General features: G+C 37.9%; 1 protein-coding gene across 11 annotated transcripts in view; it reads left to right on the forward strand.

The window, feature by feature from the left end:
* Positions 1–20,196, forward strand: part of IQGAP2 (IQ motif containing GTPase activating protein 2) — a 123,255-nt gene that overhangs the window by 100,891 nt on the left and 2,168 nt on the right. For all 11 annotated transcript variants that reach the window (XM_085567361.1, XM_085567367.1, XM_085567363.1 and 8 more), the window contains 18 exons: positions 222–392; positions 3,070–3,153; positions 3,857–3,928; positions 4,091–4,160; positions 4,465–4,673; positions 5,381–5,530; positions 6,328–6,491; positions 7,122–7,346; positions 7,956–8,096; positions 8,432–8,516; positions 9,884–10,116; positions 12,180–12,312; positions 13,837–13,939; positions 14,825–14,966; positions 16,643–16,730; positions 17,634–17,846; positions 18,641–18,801; positions 19,623–19,766. In XM_085567361.1, the coding sequence (XP_085423487.1) occupies positions 222–392; positions 3,070–3,153; positions 3,857–3,928; positions 4,091–4,160; positions 4,465–4,673; positions 5,381–5,530; positions 6,328–6,491; positions 7,122–7,346; positions 7,956–8,096; positions 8,432–8,516; positions 9,884–10,116; positions 12,180–12,312; positions 13,837–13,939; positions 14,825–14,966; positions 16,643–16,730; positions 17,634–17,846; positions 18,641–18,801; positions 19,623–19,766 (2,588 nt within the window). The remainder of the gene's footprint in view (positions 1–221; positions 393–3,069; positions 3,154–3,856; positions 3,929–4,090; positions 4,161–4,464; positions 4,674–5,380; positions 5,531–6,327; positions 6,492–7,121; positions 7,347–7,955; positions 8,097–8,431; positions 8,517–9,883; positions 10,117–12,179; positions 12,313–13,836; positions 13,940–14,824; positions 14,967–16,642; positions 16,731–17,633; positions 17,847–18,640; positions 18,802–19,622; positions 19,767–20,196) is intronic.

Below are 20,196 nucleotides of genomic sequence, written 5' to 3' on the forward strand. Positions count from 1 at the left end.
TATACCCCCTTGAATGACTGAAGCTTGAAAGCAGTTTGGCTACCCATCATGTAGGGTTCAGCAGTAAGAACATAGCTCTATCTTCTTTGTGATTAAAATGCAGGAGTAAATCAGAGGGACTTGGATAGGGTGAGTATAAACTGCAGAGATGGAGAGAACATAGTACAAATTCCAGGATGGTTTTGTCTTTTAAATGACCTTTTCCCGTCATCTCTTAACAGAACATTGCTGGGCAAGTTACAGCAGATTACAATCGAGAGCAGCTGTGGCTTGCTAATGAAAATCTGATTGTTGGTCTGCAAGCCCGAGCAAGGGGGTTCTTAGTCAGAAAAAACTATCAGGAAAGAAAAGCGTATCTTCAAAACCAGGAACCGTCTGCCATCAAAATACAGGTATTGGTCTGGAACAAGAAGTTAATGTTGCTTGGGCTGCTTTTTGCATGTAGCAGGTGATGTGACTGATTACTACCCTGATAAAAAATCTCAAACGGATCTGTCTCCCTGTTTTCAGCAGCAGAAGTTTAAAATTCTACATCTGGAAATACATGTGCTTTCACATAGCAATTATCCAATTTTAAAAGAATCAATCGCATCCACTTCCAGTGAAAGTTACTTGGGAAAAGCTCATTAATGCACAGCCCTGGCTTTGTTCTGACATGCTCAGATTTTTTTGTGGTGTGCCTAACTATGCACAGTACAAGACCAGAAGGTATTTGTTAAGTATTGAAGCAAAAAATTCATTGGTAAAGCATGACTTAAACAATACATTCCTTACTAGATTATTCCTAGTTGGAAGTGGTTTGTTTCTGCTCCATGAAGTCAGAGTTTGACAGGGAGTGGCAGCTGGCCTGGTGTTCTTTGGCAGTATTTCTTGGATGTTTCCAGTTTACTGAACTCCAAAAGGAAATGTTCTGCTGAGGGTGCAAACACTGACAGAGGCATGCACACTGGTTTTAAATGGTGAAATACCCAGCTCCTATTAGGAGCAATTCATTCCACCACCCACTCACAAAAGAAAAAAAAAGCAAAAATACACAAGAGAATTTTTCTAATCTACTGTAACTATGTTTAACAATTCATTTTGACAAATATCTTTACCACGAGTAATTGTTTTTGGGATTGGCTCTTCATTTTCCAGCATGGTGTCTGAGCCCAGTAAACAATTTTACTTTGAGAAATTCAAAGTCTGTGTGAATAGGTTCAAAATAAGGAGAAATGTAGGTAAATCAAATTCTCTGCTTTCTTTCTACTGGCATTAAAGTAGAAATGACTTGTGGAAAGACAACAAATAGAGGACAAGTGTCACTAGCTGATAGAGATGAGAGGCAAAAGCAGCAGTAAAACTATCTGTTATCCTTGTCACTGGGTTCCTTGATAAGTGTTTGTTTCTGAGCTAGCAGACAGTCAGCTGAAGGAATTAACTTGGAAAAGAGGCCAAGGCATGAACAATGGGGGTCCAGATAAGTAAGGGACAACTTCTGGAGGGAACAGAGTGACAGAATGAGTAGAGCTGGTAGAGACCACTGCAGGTCATCTGGTCCAAACTCACTTTTCAAGCAGGGTTATCCCAGAGCACGTGGCACAGGTTTGCATCCACAGGGTTCTGGAACACCCCTAAGGGCTCCACAATTTCTGTGGTCAGTCTGTTCTGGTGCAGGATCACCCATACAGTAAAGAAGTTCTTTCCCCATATTCAGGTGGAACTCATTGTGCATCAGTGTCTGCCCATTGCCTCTTGTCCTTTTTGCTCAGCACTACTGAGAAGAGCCTGATGTGCCCTCTTGATACCCTCCCTTCAGATAATCATAGACATTGATGAGGTCCCATCTCAGTCATTTCTTCTTAAGGCTAAACAAGCCCAGCTCCCTCTTCCTTTCCTTGTAAAGGAGATGCTCCAAATCCCTCATCATCTTTGTAGCCTCCACTGAACCCACCCCAGGTGCTCCATGTCTCTGTTGTCCTGAGGAGCCCAGAACTGGACACAGCACTCCAGGTGAGGCCTCACCAGGGCTGAGAAGAGGGGCAGGATCACCTCCCTCCACCTGCTGGCAATGCTCCCCAGGATAGCACTGGCCTTCTTGGCCACCAGGACACACTGCTGGCCCACGGACAGCTTGTTGTCCACCAGGACCCCCAGGTCCTTCTCCACATCACTGCTCCCCAGCAGGTCGGCCCCAGGCTGTGCTGGTGCCTGGGGTTGTTCCTCCCCAGTTGCAGGACCCTGCATTTGCTTTTGCTGAATTTCAGATGGTTCTTTGTCCATCTCTCCAACCTGTCAAGGTCTTCTGAAGGGCGCAGTACTCCAGGTTATCAGCCACTCTGCCCAGCTTTGTGTCCTCTGAATTTGCTGAGGAGGCATCTGCCCCTCCCTCTAAACCAGGGATGAATAAGTTAAACCCTAGAGGGACACGACTAGGGAGAGGCCTCCAGCTAGACCCTGCCACTGATTGTAACCCTCTGGGATCTGTTGTTCAGCCAGTTCTTGATCCACCCCACTGTCCGATCATCCAGCCCACATCCCTGAGTTTGTCTGTGAGGACATTGTTAAAAGACAGTGTTGAAATCCCTACTAACATCAAATAGACAATATCCACTGCTCTCCCCTTACCCTTACAAGCTTACTTTACAAACCCATGGTGACTACTCTGATCATCCTCTTGTTATCCACATGGACAGAGATGGTCCCCATCTCTGGATGGATGACACACTCCATTACCCTTCCAGGGATGGAGATGAGGCTAAGTAATGGGCAAGAGCTGGAAGTCACTTGTGGGATGAAGCCAGTGACTGGGATGCTAAGGATGTGGGTGTACTGGTGATAAGAGTAAGGATGAATTCAGGAGGGTGAAGGAAATAGCACAGGACAATAAAGTTTGCTGAGATTGGTCAAAATTAACATGATGTGTGAAAAATAGAGGCAATCTTACTTATACCTTAGTTATCTCTTTATCACAAATGGCAGACTTTCTTATAAAAGATAAACACTGTTAATGATTTTAGTGTGTAATGTAGATTTAACAAATACTAGTTTCTTACTAGGGATAATGGTCTCCTGCCTTCTCTAAAATAGGCTTTCTGGAAAGGATTCAAACAAAGGAAAAGCTATGTTGACAGATTAAAGGTGCTTCAAGGCAATGTTGCTGCTATTGTTAAGGTAAGAACACCCAATGTTTTTGGGCCAAGTATGTTTTAACCCTTGACATAGTCCATCACCACCTGGGAATCAGAGACTAGGAGCACAGGCTGGAGGTTTTCCAGAAATGTGCATGGTATTCAAAGTTGTTTAACTGATAGGTTAAGCAAATTGCTTCTTGAAAGCTCTGTGTTTGATTTCTAACAGGCTTTGCAGAACTTGAGGGGCTCTTAAAAGAGATTTCCTTACATGTCTCTTTCCAACACTAAACTAGAAAACATTTGGGATGATAGTATATTATTTCCTTAAAAGCTGTCAAATATCTCTCTCTGAGAAGTGCTCACTTTTCTGAGATGCTAATGGGAGCAGTATGTCACAATTGGATTGTAGATCACAGATGGAATATTGTGACAGGCTCTCCTGTTTTTGAGGGAGATTGGTTTAGAATTTAGACCTGAAACCTGAAGGTATAAATTATTTCCAAAGATAATGTTACACACAGGTGGTAGAAACTTGAACTCAGCTTGATTTAGTGTCTTAATGGGAACCCCTTTATCTGGTCACTGGCCAGAAGGAGCCTGGTGGTACAGTCACCTATGGCCCTGAGCACATGAGAACTGCATGCCTGCAGAAACAGATATTCAAAAGTTAATATAAACACACACACACATGAAAGTTTGTGCTGTGTCCCTTAACTTTTTAAAAATTTTTATTTAATTTTCAGATTCAGTCATGGGTCAAAATGTGGCTAGCAAGGAGAGCTTACAGGAACCGCCTACAATACTTCAAGGATCATGTAAGTAATTTTTCTCCATTTTGAACAAAAAGCATTGAAGCAAGATAATATGACTGCAGGAGCAGTTTTGGGAAACAGGAAAGAGGGTGCAAATTTTGCAGTATGTTTCTGAGCAGAAGTGCATCACAATTAATTATTTTGCTTAATCTTGATCCCCTTCAGAATGACCAGATTGTAAAGATACAAGCATTTCTTAGAGCAAACAAGGCCAGGGAGGACTACAGAACACTAAGTAAGTAGTAACATTTAGATGTTGTATGTTTGGGGACAAGCATGTTACTGTGTTCTGTCAGGATTTTTTATAAGTTTCACATGAGATTTCTCAATCTCTTATTTAACTTCAAAAGTGGGTGCAAGTGTCTGTAACATAATTATTCTTCAATTGAAACTGCTTTGCATAGCTGTACTTTTAAAGTGTGACAAAAGTACTGCTAACTGGCATAAACTTCAAATTTTCTGCATAGTGATAGTTTTCCTGAGGGCATTAGGGGTGTTCAGTATTATGTCAACTAACAAGCCTATTTTCCTAACTGTAGTTGGTGCTGAAAATCCACCCTTGACTGTTCTGCGCAAATTTGCCTACCTCTTGGACCAAAGTGACTTAGACTTTCAAGAAGAACTGGAAGTAACAAGGTTAAGGGAGGAAGTGGTTACAAAAATTCGATCCAATCAACAGCTGGAGAAGGATTTGAACTTAATGGATATAAAGATTGGACTGCTGGTAAAAAACAGAATCACTCTTCAGGTCAGTGCGGTCTGTTCAGGCTCCCTTGGCAGCATGCACTGAGCACTTCCCCGTGTTGAAGGAACTCAGGGTTACACAATCAGCTGAGGCTGGAAGGGATCTCTGGAGGTCATCTGGTCCAAACCCACTACACAAGCAGGGACACCAGAGCAGGTTGCCCAGGACCATGTCCAGATGGCTGATTATCTCCAACAATCTGAGCAACCTGTACTAGTGCTCAGTCACCCTCAATTAGTCAAAATACTGCTAGCAAATTAAATCTTCACATGTTTCTGCCTTGTGCTAGATGATGTTCTGTTGTCCTGCGTTGAATGTCCACCTGTTGTGGACAATAGTAATAACTTGGCAGATTTAAAATCTTTTTACATCTTTTCTGTGTTAGAATAGAGTAGACTCCTTATCATATTGAACAGCTTGTTCAATGCTAATTAATCATGAATTATGATTATGTTCAATGCTAAATAATCATGAATTATAGGATCTCCTGTATAGAAGATCAGACCTCATACAATCATTGTTAGTAAGCCATATGGGTGAAAGATAAAGATGTTAAAAAACTGGGTAGTGAATAGTGCAGCAAAATTTACAAAGCTGCTAATTAAGGTACTTGGAGTAATACTGCATTTAACATAGTTGTGAATATGTTCATTTTTGCAATCTGCCTTTTTGTGAATATATAATCCAGACTTGTGGTCATCTTTCTGCAGGATGTGGTACTGCACAGTAAGAAACTTAACAAAAAGAGCAAAAGTCAACTGGAAGAGATGGTTATGGTTGACAAACAGGGCATCAAAGGTTTGAGTAAAGAGAGAAGAAAAAAACTGGAGGCTTATCAACACTTATTCTACCTTCTACAGGTAAATTTTATTGCGAAAATTAACACAGCAGCAATTTTTTGAAGAAAAACTAGAAATATATTGTACGACTTTTTTTTAATTATTGTAGTAGTGATTATGAAAATATTTCCAAATAACATGCAGACTGCAGCAGACACAGATCAATTCCTAATACTTCCTGTAATTGAGAAGATCCTTGTTGGTTTTAAAATGTTCAGCAAATATGGCTGGTTTTTGCTTGCATACTTCTGTCTGTACAGAACATTCTGTCTGAAGAGAAACGTTTATCTCCGTGTAGTCCATGTAAATTACTGTCACTAATGGCATACATTGCACGTGGTGGAAGGAAGGTGGTCTGCAATGCAGTTCACAGAATACAACGTATCTGTTCTCGTGCCTTTTTTTTTCTGATCTCACTGACATTTTTTTTAGAAGAATTTTACATCCTCCCAGGGCAGATGCCCTCCAAAGTAGACATGTAGTGTGCGAAGTTTTCTTGGTAGATAGCTGTTGTCATATGGTAAATTCTAGTTGTCATCAAATACATAGACTAGATGCAGAGAGGTACTATACAGGAACTGCAAATAAAATCCTTAATGGAGCTTCTCACAGATTGTGCAGTTCAGGGTTTCTTATGTACTAGGATTTGCAGAAAAGTAAAAGATGCATGGAAAACTGACATATGTTTGAGTCAACATAACTGCTCTAGGTGTGAACAAATGTAGAGAGCTGCCCTCCAGCTGGGGAGAGTTTGTCCTGGACAATCATATACAAGTCTTCTTCCTTTTTTTTTTTTCTTTCTTTTTTTTTCTTTATAGACTAATCCCACATATCTGGCAAAGCTGATTTTCCAGATGCCACAAAACAAATCAACAAAGTTTATGGATACAGTCATCTTCACTCTGTACAACTATGCCTCAAATCAACGGGAAGAATACCTGCTTCTCAAACTCTTCAAAACTGCTCTAGAAGAGGAGATAACGTATGTGCAAACACAGGAAGTATTCAGCCAGTTTGTGGTTTAGACAGTTCAATGAATGCTTCATGCTTAAAGGAAATTGGTGGTTAATCTTTAAACTACCATAAAATTACACATATAATTTTATTACAGGAGAACTTTGTTTTCTGGGTGTTACTCTTAAAGTTAAGTGATTGCTGATTCAAGGGAAAAAAAACTTTCTATGGCAGACCATATTCCTCTATGAAAAAATGGCTTGTAAAAAGATGCTAGGGCTCAGTTTGTGCTTGCATATGTAAGGGTAGAAAAAGTATCTTTATGTAATCTTATATTCTGTAAGTGAAGATTAGTGGCTTATCCTGAAATAATGAAATGTTATTTTATGCCTCTAACAGATACTGGCTGAATAGGTATTTGGGTCTAAATCAGGTATAAATTAGCTGCCATGGACTATGCTATGTTCCAGGACATTACTATAATACATGTAGAATTCAGACAGCAGTCTCTATATACCACCTTATTGCAGATAAAAATCTTAAGAAATAGGCTATATAAAGAGGTTTCATCATAGAAATAGTGTAGTTTTAAAAGTGTGGGATTTGAAAATAGGGATAACTGCACATATAAGTCATAACCCTTCTGTTCCTGGTACAGCTCTAAGGTAGACCAGATCCAGGATATCGTTACTGGAAACCCCACGGTCATTAAGATGGTGGTCAGCTTCAGCCGAGGCGCTCGTGGACAGAACACTCTGCGCCAGCTCCTGGGCCCGGTGGTGAAAGAAATCATGGAGGACAAATCTCTCATCATCAACACTAGTCCCGTGGATGTTTACAAGGCATGGGTAAACCAGCTAGAAATGCAGACTGGTGAGGCCAGGTGAGTGAGGAAGCTGGACATAGTGTAACATACACATGAGGAATCCCTCAGTTCTGCTTTCCTATTCTTTCCCTGACAAATTGTTCTGTACTCGTGCCCATGCACCCCTTCTCAGTCTTCTTCCAGCAGAGAGATTTGGGGAGAGATGCTTGAAAAACAGGTGCTTTAACTTCTCCTGAAAAATGAAAGGATCACTTTCATTGTCATGACCTTCCAAAGTCAATTACTTAATCTTTGTAAATGTAATAGATTATGCCATGGAACAACTTAAGTCTTTTTCTTGAGTTTTTTACTAACAGCATGTTAGTAGTTTCCTAGGCTTTTGATGAACTATGCTGGGATAGGGATGTGGAGATGCATGCTTTATATTTGTATCCTACTTTTGTTATTAAGGGAAGGTACATGATAACATGTGCACTCCCAACTAAGCAAATTACTTACCAGTAATTTGGAAAAAGGAGGCCAAAGCATCTAAGACTTTTAGTAACAAAATCCAGCTTCAATTGCGTTTGTCAGATTTTTGTTCACTGATGGCCCTTATGAAAATAAAAAGTATTTTATTCTCAAATGTATTTAACCGGTTTCATGTTGTTTTTTTTTGCTTTGCAGCAAACTACCATACGACGTGACCACAGAACAAGCACTGACACATGCAGAAGTAGTCAATAAACTGGAATCATCTATTCAGAGTTTGCGAGCAGTAACTGACAAAGTTCTCACATCCATATTCTCTTCTCTCAATATGTTGCCGTAAGTGCTGTGTTAGGACTCTCCAAGCAGCAGTTCACATGCAGTTCTCTGTGATGGAGATCCTTTCAAATCTTTTCCATGCTTTCAAAGGCTTGTGATACTTCCTCTCGGATGAGATGTCCTGTAGAGGGAGTGGTTTCTCTGCCTGCTTTAGCAGCCTGGCAAACCTGTCCCTGTACTTGAAACGTTTTGTGTTTTCCATTATCAACTCATACTTGTGTGTCAAGGGAGTGTGCAAAAAGCCAGTAACTTTTTAAAAGCTGACTAGAATGATTGCTTTCTGTTTCATCTAAGTATTTTCCAATATTTTGCCTTTTCATCTGTTCTACATGTAGTTATGGAATGCGATACATAGCCAAAGTTCTGAAGAGCTCACTCCATGAGAAATTCCCGGATGCAACTGAAGATGAACTACTAAAGGTAAACTTCCTAGGGCATACTGTCAGCAGCCTGTTGTTTTAATGCCAACATGGATTTTTATAAACAATAAATATTCTAAGGAACTGGGTAAAGAGCATTTATTGAAGGAGTTTGGCACTTCTTATTGAGTTGCAAAGGGGCTAAGGAAGGGGAGAAGATGATTCTGTTGCCACAATGTTAATCTAGGCACTCAGCAATTCTTACGGAAGAGGATGCTCAACCTGTTTTGGATAGTAATTGTACTGACAAGGCTGGAGTTTATCTGACTGGGGCTTGGATTGGGAGTGAGGTCTTTGTCATCACCGGTCCTTTCATTGGAGAACACTGTAGTCTTTTTTTTCTCCCCTATCTAAAGTTGTTAACATGGTAAGAAATTGTAATTTAAATTGAATGAGGAATGTTTCTAAAAGAAAAGTTTGACTAGATTATGCATGACATTTGTACAGACTGAAAAATAAGGTATGAGTGATAAGTATGGTACTGGCACAATGGCTCTTGTTACTCTACCACAGCCACAGTGTCTCTTCAGAGGACTTGGGGGAATTGCTCCATAAGCTTTCCAAACAGCTGAGAGACTGACAACCCTGTCCAATTAAGACTATTTTGCACTTCAATAAAGACCCTTTTTTTGGTGTTTAATTACATGGTTCTAAAATGACAAGGTTTTCATTTTAGCAGAACTTCCCTATTCTTCACTGTCCATCACTCCAGCAATACAGATTTTAAAAATTGCTCAGCCTATTAAAAAACTTAGAAAGCAAATTGAGTACCCACTTGAAAGCTTTTAAATGTGTAAGCTGGAAGTTCTGCAGGTGCATACATATAAGCAAATTGCAGAAAGCAAAGTCCTGCCTGATTCTGAGACCAGGGGTTCTTTAAAGTTGCCATCTTCAGAAGATGCTGTAGCATTGTTACAGTAACTGCAGTTTGGGAAATCTGTTCTCTAGCGTTACAGAGCTGCATTGCAGTCCAGTCCCTTTGATAAGGGTTCCCTTATCAATGAGTGCATTAAATGCTGCCAGTATCTGCAGGACTTCACAGAATGAGCCTTGGGAGTGGAACCTTGCAAAATTTAGAAGAGTTGTGTTTGTGTTTAACTCCATGTCTTGCATTAGCTGAACTACAGCCAGTACCAAATTGAAATGTGGTGCTAAAAGTCCGTAACTGATGTTCACAGAGGTGTTGTAGGAGGAATGTCATGTAAGAGGTCTGTCCAGTTAGCCCCATAGGTAACATGTCTCTTAAGATTCTTCTAAAACCAGTCCCTGTGGTCTAATTTAGAAGTAGAAATGATTGGTTGTGTTTTGTTAGGTGTCACTCCTGTATGCGAAGGGAAGATCTCTTAACTTTTTTCTCCATTTCTTTAGGTTGTTGGCAACCTTCTGTACTATCGCTACATGAACCCTGCCATAGTTGCTCCTGATGGCTTTGATATAATCGATATATCAGCTGGGGGCCAGATACACCCTGACCAGAGGAGGAACCTAGGCTGTGTGGCCAAAGTCCTCCAGCACGCTGCTTCTAACAAACTCTTTGAAGGAGAAAGTGAACATCTGTCATCTATGAACACTTACCTCTCACAGACCTACCAGAAGTTCAGGTATGCACAGCCCTCACAAATAACCTACAGACTAAGAGCTTTCCTCTAGGATGAGTAAGGGAGGTGGACCCCTTGTTGATAGGAATTTCCTATTCAAAATGTTAAAAATGTTGAGTGATATGGCAAAGAGAAATGCTCACTGACAAGGAAGCTGGAGCAGGAGTAACAGGTTGTATTCCAACTTGTGCATTAATTTGAGATCATCTCTACTGTTTTGCTTGCAGTTCCTTACTGCAAGCACAGACTGAGAACAGACTGAGGTAACTCATTATCCACAAGAATCAATGTCTGCTTGATTTGGGATCTGCTTGATTAATCTTGATTTCAGATCTGCTTGATACGAATGCTTTGAGGAAAAAAAATATTTGTCAGGAAAAAGTTGTAGAGTTTTTTCTCATCTTTGCTGACAGATTCTATACAGATATCCTTTGTTTATCTTGCAGTCATAGGGAATTGCATGTTTTGCTACATTCTGGGACACAAGTTCTTTGGGGTTACTGCCCATTCATTGCTATTACTTCATGGTATTGTTGAATTTTGCAATAAACTTGCACTCAGAATTTCTGTGTTTAGTGTCTGCCCTTTGTGAAAGCAAATGCACTGTTCATGTAATGGGTTTCCTTGAGAGATGTCAACCATGGATACAGAAACAATTCAACTTAGTAATTTTAATTAAGTATTTGAGGGCATTGCATAAGCATGAAAAAGCTACAAGGTAGAAAGTGTTATAGCAAGAATAACAAATGATAACAAAAGAGCCCTATTCTAGTCAGCCCTTGATTGCTACAAAAGGAAGAATCCTTCTCCTAATTAGGCTAACTTAAATATCTGTATGCCTGTGCTCTGTACTTTAACTAAGCCCTTCTTAGACAGCAACAGCGGCTGCCCTTAGCTACCTGTTCCCCTTTGGAATACTATTAGCAATGCTAGCTATGCTCAAAGCCATTAAGCCTGCCTAGATCTTTTACTCTGCATTTATGAACTTGTGCAGAAATTTGTCCATACCCTTCCTAAGCCTTTGAGATCACCTGCCTTCACATCTCCTCCTGTAGCAATATTCAGAATTTTGCTACCTGTCAGTTAAAATTAAAATTTTCCTCCAGTTTCATTGCATACCCTACTGGTCATTATTTTTGGACTGATTAATGAATTCTGCACACAACTCATGCAATACCACTGTGATTTTGTACAGTCTCCAGGTTTTCCTGTCTAAAGTTAAGATTTTCAGCCCATTTTCTTTGTTCTTTTTTCTTTGTAATTACTCTTTTCTAATACTTCAAAGGTGCTGTGAACCTGAAACGTGTAGCCTGTTCAACACCATCGGGCTGGCATAATATCGCTCCTGAAGCAAACCCATACGCACAATCTAAAACCCTGTTTTTCCCAGCTGCCCCATTTCACGTCGTCTCACTTCAGAAAACAAAGTGGTTCTCTACAAGAGGATCTTGCTGGTTCTTGGTGGTCTGTGCACATCCCAGAATAAGTCAGTGGCATGGAGAGACAGCAGATGTCGTTTTGGGAAGAAGCAAGTCTCAGTACTCCATGTGCATGCTAGTCACACTAAAGTAACACTTCAACCATGCTGCATTTTTTTCCTTTCAGTATTCTTATATTTATAAACAATACTACATTTTCTCTCATTTTGAACAGCTCCTTTTCTGCCTAACAGCAAACATTTGTGGGACAATGGGAATTTTGTGCATCTATTTCAATCAATTCCTTCTCAGCACACCTCATACTGCAAAGTACCTTCACAAAATAAGAGAGATGTCCTTTTATAATTTCTAGGCCATTAATAGATATTTATCTAAGTCCTTAAAATTTACTTTGTCCAATAAGTAGTGGAAAAAACCCAACCCCTTTAAAATAGTCTTCTACGAGCTATCCAGGAAAGAGAAGACTTCATCACTTGTATTGATGTGTTGCCTCCTTGAAACATTGAGGGTAGATTGGAGGTTATAAGAGAAACATAACGCATGGCAAAGACTGTGGCTTTTTTAATACAGCCGAAATAAGTGAATTTATAAGGGACAGTTATTGAAGTCTTTCTCATTTTCTCTTAGGAATTTTTTTCAAGCAGCATGTGATGTTCCTGAACCAGAGGAGAAATTCAATATTGATGAATACTCTGATATGGTGACCCTTAGCAAGCCTGTCATATATATTTCCATTGAAGAAATTATCAATACCCATTCAGTAAGTCAATCAAAACAGACTAGTCAATGGACTATAGCATACAGACTATCAAATATTTGCCGCTAACACTCTTGGGGGAAAACTTAGTTTTCATTCTTATTTTTGAAGTAATTTCTTCTCTTCATGTCTGAAATGCTCTGAAGCTGAATACTAGATTTTCTTTTTCCCTAGGAAAAATGCAAATTCTGCTTTCATGCACAAGCATCATCTTCAATAATAATTAGTGTGTAACACTTTCTGATGAGGGGAAAGAACAATTATGTTCCAGTCTTACGTAACATTTCTAACTTTAAAACTATTTTCTGTCTTGGGTAAGAAAGTGAAAGCAGTTTGAAGGAAACCTTTGGGAATAGAAATTGTATGCTGTGGCTCTGGCATTCTGTCATGTGACTTGTTGGAAGCAGATTAAAACATCTGATTTAGAGCAACTGAAGCTGTGGTATCATTCCTGTTCTTACTGTGGGTAAAGAGCAAAATAACTGCAGTCTGAAGTATGACCTAATAGGGTATAAGTTAAATATTTGCCACATGTTCCTCCTAAAACTGGGATACTACCATCTGTTTCCTGGCTTGCAACATGTCCCCTGTGTGTCCCCCAGCCCAAGTCAAAAAAAAAACTCCACAACATTCCCCCATCAAAAAAAAACAAACAAACAAAAAAAAAAACCCACAAAAACAAAACCAAAAAAAAAAACACCAAAAAAAAACAAGTCCACAAACACCACAAAAGAATCTCCCAAATACTGCCAGATACACTTTGGAAAAGGTAGAACAGCCAACTCACAGTAGGCCACTCTGAAAATTAGTTTTATTCAAGTAATAACTAATCTGAAAACTAATAACCTAATCTGCTAAAAAAAAAAAAAAAAAAAAAAAAAAAACCAAGACAAAAAAACCTGGTTTGTCTTTGTGCCTGCTCTTTTAATTTTTGAAGCAACAGACCTATGCCTGCAGGTAATGACCAGAAGTTATATGTGAACATTAGTCCTTCTAGTGAGTCTAGTGACTAGCATAACATGTCTCTTAGGTGCAGTGGGTGCTGCAGTGCTGGTTCCTCACTTAGAAAATACAGTCCTTTCTGAAAGGTATCACTGACACTGTTGTAAGCTACTGAGATGGATATTCAGAAAATAGGTGTCTTTCTATGGATCAACAGCACTGTCTTTATTCCTTTGGGTGTTAAGGATGCAGCACCAAAATGCTCTGCTTGGGATTATCATTCTTTATTCTGTGACAATCAGGAATTTTTAAATCCTCATTGCAAATCTTCTGCACAGCCATGTTATTTAGCACTCCAGAGAGAATAGCTGGAGGAATAAGACAAGCTGTTTTTGCAAGGGCAACTCTAAATTTTAGCCCAGAATCCAGGATGCTTCCTGGCCTTGGGAAGGTCTTCCACAATCCTGATCATTACTGTGATCTGTGTCTCTGTTTTTCTACATTTGGTTTCCAGACCTAGTTTCAAGTATAAAGATACCAGGAAAGCATTTTCTGGATGATGATTTCATTTACATTTATTTATAGCTGCTTTTGGAACACCAAGATGCCATTGCCACTGAGACTAATGACCTGCTGAATGAATTGCTGGAAGGTCTGGGACCTGTTCCTGATATAGAGTCTTTCCTTGGTATGCTATTTTTTGTCTTTATGGGTAACTTCATTTTAGGGGCAGAATTATACAGAGGCTTGACTTAAATTCTCTTGTGTCTCTCAGAGCAAGAGCTTCTGCTTCTCTTTTTACTACAGAATTATTTTTCCATAAACTTACTGTAACATTGAACCTGATATTTGAACCTTTTTCTTAACTGCAATATTCACTCTATAATTTAATGTGTGATTCAAAGTCCAAACATTACTAATATTTTGAATGATCCACTTGTGCAGATAGGAAAAGAGTGATTTTTTTTTTTTTTTAACAATCTGGTCTTATGATTTGCTAGCGTTGAGTAGAAACTTAGAAAATCTATATAGAGAAGTCTAAAACCAGACATTTTTTATTTTGCTACTTAATTATACAACTAAAAATTACCTTTTAAATTTGTATAATTTCTTAGAAAGTAATGCATTTGACTGATACTTGATTTGCATTTATTATATTATATTAGAAAGTAGCAAGTAGTCATGGGTAACACCAGCATTCAAGTGAATAGCCTGTTAACATAGCTGATACTCTTTCATTCTTCATTATCACTGCATGTTAGAATAAAGGATGTTACATTGTTTGTATTATTCTTTGAGAAGACAACATGAAAGTCTTTTGCACATCAGGAGCCTGAAAATCAAGGATTGTTGTAATTTCCAAAATATTGTAACTGGGTTTATAAATAGCTAAGTTATTGTTTTGATTGCTCAATGTCCAAAAAAAGACTGCTTCTAAGAGGAACGATGTGGAGGTACAACATAAGATTAGTATTTCTGATTGTTTACAGTGATTCATGTAGTTGCTTGTTTGCTTCATGTACTGAATCATGAGAAAATTGGAACACTTGGAGTAAAATATGTTTCCTTTTAGGGGAAGGAGCTGTTGATCCCAATGATCCCAACAGGGAAAGCACACTGAGTCAACTTGCAAAAACAGAGATTTCACTGTCTCTAACATGCAAATATGAATTACGAGAAGGTGAAGATCAGGATCTCAAAAGTTTGATGATAAAGTACGTTTTTCTCAAACATGTATATTCTGCCAATGCTTATTGTTTGTTTGTTTTTAAATATTGTTTTTTAAACATTTACCCTGTCTAAGTGCATTTCTGAGGTGCTGAGTGCATTCAGTTGTCAAAAGCCAGTTTGTGTTCAGTGCTACTTAAACTTTTGGAAAAATCAGAAGAACAGTCAGTTTTTCCAGGAAAAGAAATATATTGCCATTTGTGTTTTGAAGCATGACTGCATCTTTATCTAGGAAATGTTCTCTTGTGAAGCTGTAAAAGCACTCTGCTTTAAAATGCTACAGCCTTGGGAAAGCAGAGATGAAAAGCAGTCTTTTCTGATGAAAAGGGTCCAACAGTATTACCATGTCCTTTCCTCCCACTCAAAAATAAACACTTTCCTGATATCCTTCCATCAGCCATTTGAAAAGAATGTAACTGTTACTTCAGCAGGAATAGTGCATGCTGCATGCTTTTATCCGGGAAAGAAAATTGTTGTTTATTCTGTCTTAGAAACAAATTAAAAAATGGCTACAGGGATGCTCTGGAACACTTTATAGTATAGGCTACTTTATAGTAAAAATTAATTACATCACAGTACTTTGTTTCACATTATTGGCACCCATCTTTTGATATTTCAATGTATCCAGAAAAGGGATTGGCCTACTTAAAATCCTAGTGCAATCTGAGTAAGGAGGAGAACAGAATGCTGCTCTCTTCTATTACTGTGCTTGTATGTACCTCATAGGTGTGAAGGCAAAAGTTCATATTAAAAGGGAAAGACAGCACAAATAACTAGTAGGACAGACATGGTCCGTAATTCAAATCTGATCTATTAAGCTGTTTGGGTTTTCTTTAATCAGAAATAAGTATTCTTTCATTTGCTCAATGGTGTGAAGTTTTACTTCTGAAGAAGCAACTGCACCTAAGTAGATTATCACTTTAAACTATTAGGTTATATAATAGAAATGTTGACAATATTTAGACATTTTTCCTTGGAAACTTTAACTGCATCTTCAATTTTCTGTTAATTGTTAAGAATAATGAGCTATTTCAGTAACCCTGTCCTCTAAATTAATAGAATTCTGTAGCAGGATGTTCTTGGAAGTATTATGAACAAATAGAAATGAGATAAATTCTAACCAAGAAAAGAACTGGTTAACATATCAGGGTGTAGCAGCTTCCCTTTTTTAGCAAGGAAATGTTTCTTGTCTGTTGTCACTAGAGAAATATCTGTCCTTAAGTGGTTTGTGTAAATGCATTGCATCAAATGAAAAATTTCTTCAAAGTTTAGCAGTTCTGAGTGCATTTCCACTTTATTCAGTAAATATGACCTTTAATGGCTCAGGCTTTTCAAATGTTATATTTCTGTCTGCTGTTTTGTCATGATCACAATTAAAATCCACATGTGAGTTGTTGCTTGTATTTTATTAACAGTAACTCTTTTACTGTGCTAGTTTTCTAAAATAAATGGAGGGAAGCTTACATGTATTTCTCTATTCAGACTATGTAGAAACCAGATATTCAGTGTTAAAGCTGTTAAAGGAAGCTGTGAAACATAAAAAGCTAGAAAGCAAATTTTACCAATAATCCATAATAAAGGGGGAGTTTACTACTTTTATGGCTGAAGAAATGACATGTACAAATTATAACTGTTTTGTAATATCCATATATCCTTTTAAAAGGACCAAAAGACTCATTGTGGATGTGATACGAACACAACCAGGGGATACACTCTCAGAAATATTAGAAACACCAGCCACTGCACAACAGGTAAGTGTTATACTGGTCCTGAATAGGGAAGGAAGTATTTTATTAAAGCTATTTGAAAGCCTTAATAGACCTCTGACAGCTTTCTCCATCACATTCTAATAATGAAATTGTTTGTTGGTGGTTTTAGACTATTCAGATTTAGAATCTTCAAAATATGAGACTTGTATAGTTGGGTTTTCTTGCTGTATAATTTGAAATAGCTTCAGAGATAAACAAAATGTGAGCTGTGAGCTAGATTAGACTAAAATATTTCTTCTTGATGTATTGGAGTCACTAGAATATGACTAGAATATTTTTTTCTTTACATTTTTTGTAAACATGGTCTTTTCTCTCCTATATTATAATACAACAAATAGCCTGAGGTGAATCTCTGTACTCTTCTTTTGCCTCCCTCATTAAATTCAGTATTGTAACTCAAGTTGCCTGACCCTTTAGTTTATTTGCTTAATCTCTACAAGCAATGCTCAGGAAACAACTGCTATCCTTGGTACGGGAATTGAGTGGGAAGAGCTCACAGTTGAAGTCTTTCCCATAGACACTGACATGCAAAACTGCATCTTAATAATGTGCAGATTTTAGTTCACCTCAGTGTGTGCATGTATAGGAAACACCTGTGAGATCTGGACAGTCTTCCCACAACTTGGTGAAGTCATTGAGCCTGGCTGAATTAGACATTTTGAATAACTCAAATATGTGCCTCAGTGTTGTCACTACATAGCTGAAGTATGTCCAAAGGCATAGTAAATGGGGTACTTTGAGACCAAGTAGTAATACGACATAAAGATTGCACTCTGATTCTTGATAATCTCCTATGCAATGTACTTGAGAATTCAATGTACTTAAACATTTAACAGTTATTAAAATCTAGAAAATAACTGCTCTGGATATTTTTTTTCCCCCCAGGAATCTGAGAATTTGAAACTTGTAGAAAAACGTGCCATCTTAGATTCCAAAACTCCAGAGAAAATGAAGCAGAGTCAGTCTGTTTTTGAAGATGGGCAGCTACCAATAGAACAAAAGAAAAGGAAAATTCAGAGAAATCTCCGGACATTGGAACAAGCAGGACTAGTGTCTTCAGCAACTAAGTACCAAGAAATTATAAATGAGATTGCTAAGGTAAACTGATTTTTTTTCCTGTATATCAATGTTTTTTAGCATCTAGCCTAAATCCATTCCAATTAGAGAAGTAAAACACATATTTTTCAGGGAATGCTACCCTAAGCTATTCAAGTATCCACATACAAAATAATTGTTTTCCTTCCCTGACAAAGTAAGTGAAAGGCAGTACACTCCTGAATAACTGTCTGAAATAAATTACAAAAAACTCCAACCTTTGTTATCTGAATCTGATATTGAATTTGATGCTGCTGGTGATTTAACTCATCCTCTATAATGTTTCAATATAACTTTGTATTAACAGTAATTGGAATTGCTCAGTGGTGTTTCAATTAAGAATGGCTGTGATCTTGGTAAGGTTTCAGAAGTCTTAAACTCCCATGTAATATTATTTGATTGGTATTAACACTGATCTGCTGTGGTTGGGCAGAAGAATAGTGGGTCAATGTGGTGCCCATCCTGATGCTGATAAAGCACAGGGACTGTTCTCAACTAATCCTATTCCACATCCACAACCCATACTGGCCATTAGAACTTTAATATATTGAACTACCTTTAGCACAAGCAAAGAGCACAGCAAAGTTCAAGACCACTTCTATACATGAGTAGCAATGTGATTGCCATGGGAACAAACTGTAGTACTACCTACAGTTCTTGTAAGAACTAACGTGCTAGTTTTGTGCTTTCTCTCAGTAATTAAGTCAGATTTTGTAATTACAAATTAGAATGGAAATGAACTAAGGCTTTTTAAAATTTCAAATTAATAAAACAATGACATTAATAAATTTATTTAGGATATCCGGAATCAAAGAAGATACAGACATCATCGAAAAGCTGAGTTGGTGAAACTCCAGCAGACTTTGAATGCCCTTAACTCCAAGACAGCATTTTATGAGGAACAAATTAATTATTACAACACCTATATAAAAACTTGCTTAGACAACTTAACAAGAAAGTGAGTTGAGTCTTTCTTTCTTTTAATGTGTCTTTTAGTGTGTTTTATCAAGATGAAAAGCAGGTGTTAATCTGTAGTTTAAAGTTTGACAGTCTACAAAAGGTCCATGAGAGTTGCTAACTGTGTCAGCATCTGGATATTAAAGTCTTGCATTTATTTAAGAGTGCTTGGAGAAAGAAAAGTCTATGTAAAGAGATGTATAGATGTTTTCAGTATATTTAATTGGTGCTATTTTGCAGATCCATTTGCAAGGTCAGAGATCATGAAGTTTTGGGAAGTAATTATTGGTTTCTTCCTTTTTTAAAAGGTTTGGGATTTGTCATTAGAATAGAAAAGGGGAAAATAAATGCCTAAATAATTTTACCTTCCAGATATGACAGAGTTACTTGAAAGCAATCTCCTCACCAATTCCACCAAAATGTTAAAATGAAAGCATTTTACTGACATAGGAATCCTAGTGCACACTTCATTGATCCAAAAATTAACTCTAATTACAGAATATTTACCATTTATGTCACCTTAAGTTTACAAATTGCAATTTTGAACTGAAAATTGTGGATTCTTTAGGATCAGAGTTGCATTTCACAATAGAATTGAAAGAAGTGCTAAAAAGATGATTCAAAATTCATTGGCAAGATATTTAGATGATTCACTGCATACTAAAAATTCTTCCAACTCTTAGATTTTTGGGGATGTTAATTTTGTTTTTTTAGAGACGTTCAAGAAAGAATGAAAGAAAGTTAAATATGGCTAGAAGAGTAAATGAAGTATTAAGGATCTGACAAACACATCAAAAACCAGTTTTCTTGTTCTCTTTCCAGAAATTCACGGAGGTCAATTAAATTAGATGGAAAAGAGGAGGTGAAAGGAAGCAAAAAGCTGAAACAGACCTCACTAAAGTACACAGCTGCAAGACTTCATGAAAAAGGTGTCATCCTAGAAATTGAAGATCTTCAAACCAATCAGTAAGTGCAAATCAATTCCGAGCATTTTCTGATCAACAATTTCTGAAGAGGCCTGGCTTTTGATAAAAGAAATTTTAATTTCCTGTGCCACAGCTAAAATTACCTCAGACTTCTGCACTCAGAAGGATGCTACAGTGTAATTGTTACAATTATTTCTTTTTACTTTGTACCTTGCTCTATGATTACCTTGGGAAAATATTTTAACAAGCCAGCCCTAGCACTGTCTTACACGAACAAGTGTGAGTTTGGCAGCAGACTCACTATTAACGACCACGTTTTTATGCAATTGTAGCAATCCTTTTTCATATCTTGACCAGTCACTTTCAAATAACTTAGTAAACCTCATGTTTTGTGCTCTTCCTCACTATGGCAGGGTGAATGGATGTGGTGGTTTAACATCCCTTTTGTATTCTTCCATTTTGAGGCTGTG

This window comes from Lonchura striata, chromosome Z, assembly GCF_050655825.1.
Source record: "Lonchura striata isolate lonStrDom1 chromosome Z, ASM5065582v1, whole genome shotgun sequence".
In the NCBI taxonomy this organism is placed as follows: Eukaryota; Metazoa; Chordata; class Aves; order Passeriformes; family Estrildidae; genus Lonchura; species Lonchura striata.